The 7,840-nt window shown below is 35.5% G+C and overlaps 2 protein-coding genes across 2 annotated transcripts; both read right to left on the minus strand.

The window, feature by feature from the left end:
* Nucleotides 1–85: 85 nt before the first annotated feature.
* On the minus strand, nt 86–4,596 carry LOC140968577 (plastoglobulin-1, chloroplastic-like). Its single transcript, XM_073429588.1, has 3 exons — nt 3,948–4,596; nt 1,002–1,197; nt 86–639 (listed from the first exon to the last, which is right to left on the minus strand). Exons 1-3 carry the CDS (start codon nt 4,508–4,510, stop codon nt 328–330), a joined length of 1,071 nt encoding a protein of 356 aa, XP_073285689.1. The 5' UTR covers nt 4,511–4,596; the 3' UTR covers nt 86–327.
* A 713-nt stretch (nt 4,597–5,309) lies between these two features.
* Nucleotides 5,310–7,234, minus strand: LOC140968594 (AP2-like ethylene-responsive transcription factor At1g16060). The gene is made up of 8 exons (XM_073429610.1): nt 7,144–7,234; nt 7,038–7,086; nt 6,766–6,848; nt 6,629–6,637; nt 6,456–6,544; nt 6,282–6,355; nt 6,004–6,131; nt 5,310–5,883 (listed from the first exon to the last, which is right to left on the minus strand). The coding sequence occupies exons 1-8, from the start codon at nt 7,232–7,234 to the stop codon at nt 5,429–5,431; spliced, it is 978 nt and encodes a 325-aa protein (XP_073285711.1). The 3' UTR covers nt 5,310–5,428.
* Between the last annotated feature and the right edge of the window lie 606 nt (nt 7,235–7,840).

The following is a 7,840-nucleotide window of genomic DNA, read 5'->3' on the forward strand; positions in this document are numbered from 1 at the left end:
TTAAAATCCGTATGCCCATGTCGTATGCATCTTTTGTTCCCATGATTAGATAGCTCTTTAAAACTAATGGTTTCCTCTTCTAATATATTAAAAACGTTATAATAGTTGAAATCAAATCTAAAAAATGTCATATACATAGCATGTTTTCCTGTTGAGTACTTGGGACAGAGCATACACTGAATAGGCAGACTCCGCCTAGCATAAGCAAATGCTGGAATCCCCTCTTTTAGTAATTCTTTTGTTGAAAAGTTCAACCACATAGGTGTAGAATCAACAAAATTATATACAACATCTATTTGTCACAAAGATTATGTAAAAGGTACCTGGTTACCAATCTAGAAGTGAGCTCCCTTCCTTCACTAGAACAAAAAGGCCACCATCTCCTCGTGAAATCCGGAAATCTTTGTCGAGGTATGTCGTCAGAAGCCATGATTTCGTCTGCCCACCACGAATTGGAATCTTAAGTGGAGACTGACCAGAAATTGCTCGTGCTACGCCTGCCACCGCATTTTGAAGTGGATTGAGAAATTGCTGCACGAATGACAGGTTTATGTTTTGACCGAAAATGTTTACGCTCTCTGGAAGATCTACGCTGGACTTGATTTCTGGAGGATTAAACGACCCTTCCTTAAATTCAACCTGCACAACTTTGCCTGGTGAATTATACAAATCCGATTTTTCAATCACTTCAGGAACACAATTTTGAGTTGCCTCACCCACAGTAAAACTGACATATAATACTTGAACAAAGTATGATATTCCTCAACAACATAAGACAACACTCATTCAATTTTAGGTTAAGTGTGAAACTTGTTATACACATATCAAATCATTTGGAACTTTCGTTAATTATCATCCATTATGATACAGATGCAAGAACAAATAACATATCAGAATTGGGCTGAGACAAACAATTATTTGATATATCGCATTCTTTTTCAATAGTGTAATCCTGTTGTGTCATGTAATAGAACGTGCTGTAGAGTATTAGAATGTTCTACCTGTATTCTTGATGGGCTTCGGATTTCAAAGGCTGCAGAAGCACTAAAAGACAAAGTAAAAGTGGGGGTTGACAATGTGGTACTATTCTCTATGGTAAGGCTGCGAGTGTCAATTGATTGACCAATCTTTTCGACTTTCACGAATGGAATACTGCCAACTGAAAGAAGGGGTAATAGCTCGGAGAAGGCTGTGAACCTGGTGCATAACCAAGAAAAAATCATTAGATTTTACCAAACTTGTAAATCAATCTGCTTCTTTCATATTGATTCGGTATTTTGTTCTTGCATGCCAGTTTTCACATTAATTCCTGAAGCACAAGCGCAAATGAAATTTTCAAAGCTACGTGCTGAGAAAATATCAAGGAAAGAAACCATTTCACTTTTTTCATTAACTCAGTAAATAGTAGATCCAAACAAATTTAAAACATGCTCCAGGCTTTGTGATTGTTCGAACATATGAAAACAACTAAAAAGGACATAAAATAGAGTAAAAAGTGTTTTTTTTTTACTTTTTCGTTAGTGGCAATACATAACAAGAAAGTACAAGCCTCAGGAATGATTACAAAGGCACATATAGTGAAAAAGGCCTCTTGCCAAATTCGTCAAAGCAACAGCACCCATCTTGTTTAGCTTAAAATGAAAACAAGACAATTCAACCACTAATTATATGTATGATTATTTTGAGGCACAGCACAGCACAACAGCTCAATGACTATGCATGCTCTGGAACTTCTATGTTTACACAAGATCAAGGAGAAACAATGACTGATTTTTATGCTATAATAATCTGGACATACTCAATCTCTTTGGAAAACCCCTCGTTATTCAGCAATTCTCTTGTATAGCACAATATACGTTTCTCTTAATATTTGGGATATTTACAATTCTAATTCTTATCATTTAGAGCTGAAAATATATGGAGATTGATTGATTGATCGAACGCCTTAAAATTCTAATTCAGATTATTTAAAGCTGAAAACATATAGAGATTGATTGATCAAACACCAAATCTTTTAATGACAAGTTGGAAATGAGCTAGCTCAGATTATTTCTAGGCATACTAAACCTCTAGTGAGCAGCTTACAAGTTGTTACTTTGTTTTTTTTTTATAAGAAACTATATTTTATTGATAAATAAAGTTTTACAAAAGTAGCGGATGAGTAATCCGCACAAGCTGTTACTTTGTTATTGATATGTAATTTCATTTTTCAATTTAGATACACTCCCTCTATCCTAAATCAAATGTTCAATCTTCTTTTCCATGATATGTGGCTAAAGAATGTTTCATTTACAAGAAAGGTTGATTTCTACACAAGCACCTCCTAGGTAAAGTGATATAATGCCCTACCGACTGACAATCTAATATTGAGGGCAATAACGTAAAGGTTTGCTAGCCTTCATTTTTTCTAAAACTAAGGCAAAATCATACGTTCAAAAGAAAACAAGGGAATATTATTTTAAAATTTAAGTTATAAAATATTGTTTTGACTTCTTTAGATCATTCATTTCTAACAAGTTGTCCAGTCAGTACTCTAACTCACTCTTTGTTGCCATTAAGCTTCATGCCCATGGCCCACTCCCCTTCTCAAACAATTTTATCCTACATGGAATGAGAAGGTATTGGTTGCTATAGCTTAGCCTAAATATATGTGAGTCAAAAGAAATCCGCTTAATCTTTTGCAAAATTCGCATAGTTACGTGCAGCTGTATTTGATTGTACCATATCACATTCAGCAGCTATACCAAAATGCTACTTTTACACAGCCTTGCTTAGACAAGTTTATTCCAGCAAATTAGACTCTCATCTGCCTCAGACTCTCATCTTGTAAGAACATGTGCAAGAAAAAACTCATGTCATATCGCTTCTAAGAATAGATCACGACCACCAACACGACAATGGCCAAAGGGTTTAATACTGACTATCAAGCACTAGCGACAATCTCAACTATGTTAGCTCAATTGCCAAGTTAAACACTTGCGCAACCATTTCTTTTAGAAATTGAAGATTGGAGCTTAGTCGGTCTAGTTTCTGTGCTGAAGTATCAGATGGGCTCATCAAACAGTAAATCAAGAATCAATTTCAAGCCAGAGGTTGGTTTTTTTCCACATATCACAACTATCTAATTTTAGCTCAGAGGAATTCTGAACATAATGTCTAAATTGTGACCTCTCTTCTAAGGCATATATTTATGGAGACCCCATGGGACCTAAATACAACAGTATGGGCAATAAATAGCCAGTTCCACCATTCATAGAAACTAATTGTGAGTAAAGGCTGATAACCTGGGACCATGCTTTCGACAGAATCGACTCGATAGGTCGCATAACAAGTAAAGCTATCTCTACATGACATTATTATCGTATAGTGATATTTATTAATTTACATGTTGAATTTTCTAGAGGAACATGGATTAGTTATCACTTTGACTTGGTTGAATTCGTACAGCGAGTTTTCTTGAGGAGAAAAGGAAACCAATCACTTTGAATCGGTCCAATGTTGTATAAACTAGCTTATCTATGCTTTACACAAGAACATAACAATGGATTCCTCCAAAATTACATACCAAATCATGTGTCCCCTTCTCTTCAACTTTTTGATAAATACTGCTTAAAAATTAAAAGTATCACCACGTTTCACACCTAGAGTTAGTGGCTTAAGCACTCCCATCGAACTTGAAATGAAACAACTTTTATCAGGAATTAGAAGCACGTGATATTGAAACAATCCAGGGATCTCTATCCAATAATACCATATTAATTAATCGGTGGCTCCTGACACATGCCTACTCTGTTCACATATATGCTCTCCACCTGGAATCTTCCCAACTCGCAATTCAATTAAGCACAAACAAGGTCATAAAAGGCCGCATCAAACGAAAAAATAACAATGTAAGGCCTCGTGCACTTAAAATTTTTGAAAGGGATGGAAACTAAAGAGTAACTCACACTAAAACCCAGTTTCCATCAAGCAACTCCGGGGACTCGGTTGGCGATGGATTTGGATTTGCGGCCTCCAACTGTGATACAAGTTCAAGGGTCTCCGCCCGAATTTCGGCAGAGGCCCGAAATCCAAAGTCCGACCCGTAAACTGTATCCACCAAAGCTCGCTTCAGCTCCCAAAGCCTCTCTTCTTTCACCGTGTTCCCACCATCTTCCTCGTCCACAGCCGGGATTCCATTACCCGATACAACAGCAGAACCACCCCATTCATCATCATCAATCGGGGGATCCGTATCTATGAGTTTAGACGTCGGTTCGGGCTCAGGACCCGAATTTTCACCCCACTCATCTACCACAGAGGGATTTTCGGGCCCGGATTCTGATGAAATGTTGGGTTTAGAAGATGGGTAGGCGGGGTCATTGAAGGAGAAGTTATACGTGGAGCGCGTGGGAAACTTGTCTTTGATCATTGGTGAGAAGAATGTAGAGCTGGGTATCGGTGTTTTTCGGATGAATTTGGGAAATATGTGTGAGAGGAGAGACGGATGGGGATTCAGTAGGAGAGACATTGTTTGAGCTTACGGAGGAACAATGGAGAAGACGATGGAAGTGCTTCAATATAACATTTGTGAATCACAAAATTCGTAAATATTGGTAAAGCACTGAAAATTATTTGATTATATCTTATGTTATTTATTATTTATTTATTTATATTTTTTGACTTGTTTATTTGTATAAATATTTAAAAAAAAATTATTGATACCTAGCCACATCAATATTTTTATGGATGAATTTGTCACATAGAAAATTTATGATTTGGTACTGCCCTTTCTTCAAATCTTATTAAATTCTTTTGAGTAAGTTTTTTGTGAGATGGTCTCACGAATCTTTATCTATGAGACGGATCAACCCTACCGATATTCACAATAAAAAGTTGTACTCTTAGCATAAAAATTAATATTTTTTCATGGATGATCCAAATAAGAGATATGTCTCACAAAATACGACCCGTGAGACCGTCTCACACAAGTTTCAGTCTATTCCTTTTATAATTGCAAGTATTCCAACACAATGTACACAATTAACCCTCACTCGAAAAATAACATGCATAATTAATGAGTTTTAATTTATTTTAACTTTTCATAATTAATATATACACTAAATTTATATTGATAATACACAGATTGTGACTAAAAAATGTTAAGGTTCTTGTTATATGACAAATTCTTAAAAAAATAATTTTATTTAAAATTCATTTATAAAAAATTTTCCTCAAATTTAAATCCATACGTTCATCACAAATAATATCTAACTTAAAATTTTAATCTAGTCAACAAGATCACTTCCATGTCTCAGAAATCTATATATTGTAATAAACGAAACGATTTTATTTGTTACACAATTTCGGACAACGTATGTCCGTAGCTAAATGCTTGGCAGCTGAGTGTAATTTTGTGGCATTCAAGAGACACTGTTCTAGATATTAGCTAAGCATTTCTCCTGGCAATTCCGTTGTTTTCGCGGTCAATAATCGACATGCTCTCAGATGAATAATTCTTTTCCACGAGTTGTTTGAACATGGAAGAGCGGAGTAAAAGGCCTAATGCAGTCGGAGACGAGCCCTTATAATTGTATGGACGGAAGGGCGTCAAACATTTTTCTTCCAAGATTTTGCATGAAGAGATCATTGCGGGATCCATTATTGCAAAAGAATTTAGATCGACCAATTCCGGTTCTTTCTTTGGAGCACACATATAGTTAGATTTGTAGGCGTGTGCGGTCTCTCTTTCGAATGATCCTCTAGTTTGAAATGGAGCTTGATTTTGATGATCAGGACCCAGCCATTTGACGTAAGTGTTGAGACCAAAGTTAGTGACTGCATTGATTCCTCTGTATTCGATTGCAGCTATATCATATGCATGTGCGGCTTCTTCTTGAGTACCTGCAGTTATCCAAAAATTTATAACAAGAATACAGTTTTCAATATATTCGTAACACAATAACAGGAAGTACAATAATTTTAACAACCTCACATATTTGGATCAATGGATAGGTGACTCACCGTAAGTACCAAGGTAAAGATATTTGTTTCCGAAAATACGACCAATTCTTGCTTCCCATCTTCCATTATTATGATGCCTCGCCACTCCTCTATACTTGGAAGCGCCTCTAGCGAAACCACTGCTTCTTCTGTGTGTGTGTGTATATATATATATATATGCAAGTTCAAGTGATCAAGAATGCGTTTGGATCCAGAATGTTTTTTTTCTTTTGGATAAATTAATCCACATGAAACCGAAATATACATCCAAAATTTCATGACTGGGTGGCTGATGATACCTTCTAAGAGAGGCTAAGTATTCCTCCTTGGTGACATTTTGCATTATTTCTACCTCTTTCTCATAATCACATATCTGCAGGAAAAAAAAAATAGTATATGTATAAATATTTAATTTTGAATTTTATTTGTTTGTGAAGTTTAATCACATGCATGCATGATATACATAATTATACCGGGAAATTTGTGTATGTTGATGGTCCCCAATACTTGATTGCAGCCAAATCATATGCTCTTGCCGCAGCTTCTTCTTCATCATAGGCTCCTAGTTATAAATATAATTTCGTGATGTTTATTAATTTGTGGCAATAATATGTAAGTATTTATGTAAGTAATTGTAGGCGCTCACCAAGATAGACTGCATGTTCCATGCAAACAATCATAGCCAGACGACATTGTGAAATAAAAAAACAACAATATATTAGAAATATTTATTATATGGATATATATTTCGAAATTTACTAAATATTACTTGAAATGTAATACCTTGTTTACCCTTCTTTTTCTGGGTTACATTCCAAGATCCTTTGTCCCATAAATGAGCTTCAAAACGACCCGTCCACCTATGTCTGCATGTGATACTAAGTTGTTAAGTTTTCTTTTTTAGTCCTCTAATTTGTCAAAGTTGTGTTATGGTCGGTTTGGTTTTACAAAGCATAAATTTGATGATCTACCAAAGATCATACCGCTTCATGAAAAACGAAAAAATCCTGTTGTTTGACCTATTTGTTGGCTTCAATGTATATATAGAGACTCACCTGCTTACTCCTCGAAATCTAGAACTTCGTTTTATCGTCGAAGCAGCGGTTGAGGTAGTAATAACAGATTTCTGTTGACCGTGATTGTATCCTATCGATATGGATAGAGGTGATCTACGACGCCTCTTAACGCACTTGGCTGCTGCATCTTCAACCATCAATAAGACACGCTTTTCGGAGTTCGTGCAGATTTCCATTTCTTTTTTTTGGCATGATCCGATTTCCATTTCTTGATGTCCCACGAACTTATGCAATACGCGATGTCTGATTATTTATAGACGTTTTCGAAATGTAGGCGCATATTTTTTTTCTTGTTTTGTTCTTTGTAAAAATGACAGGATGTGAAGCGATGATTCCCGTGTCAAGTTTGATTGTCTTTTATATTTAAGGTAGCTTTGGATTAAGAAGCTTCACTAATTAGTCATATATGATTTTTATGATGGAGATTATTTGATGAGTAGGTCTCTTGTGAAACGGTCCGTGAGGCGGATCAACCCTACCGATATTCACAATAAAAAGTAATACTCTTAGCATAAAAAGTAATATTTTTCATGACTCAAATAAGAGATTTGTCTCACAAAATACGACCCGTGAGACCGTCTCACGCAAGTTTTTGTCTTATCTGGTTTTATCGTTGTTTTCCAGGTAATTTGTAAATTCTGAAACTAAACACTTCCAACTAAACTCAACGCCCCATTTTTAAGAGAAAAACTTTATCCTCTAGAACGCAAAAAAAAAAGTGAAAAATGTTTATATTAATTAAAACCACCTAAAAAAAATTTGATTATTGTCGAGTAATCCGA

This window comes from Primulina huaijiensis, unplaced genomic scaffold (genome assembly GCF_012295235.1).
Source record: "Primulina huaijiensis isolate GDHJ02 unplaced genomic scaffold, ASM1229523v2 scaffold37281, whole genome shotgun sequence".
Lineage (NCBI taxonomy): Eukaryota > Viridiplantae > Streptophyta > Magnoliopsida > Lamiales > Gesneriaceae > Primulina > Primulina huaijiensis.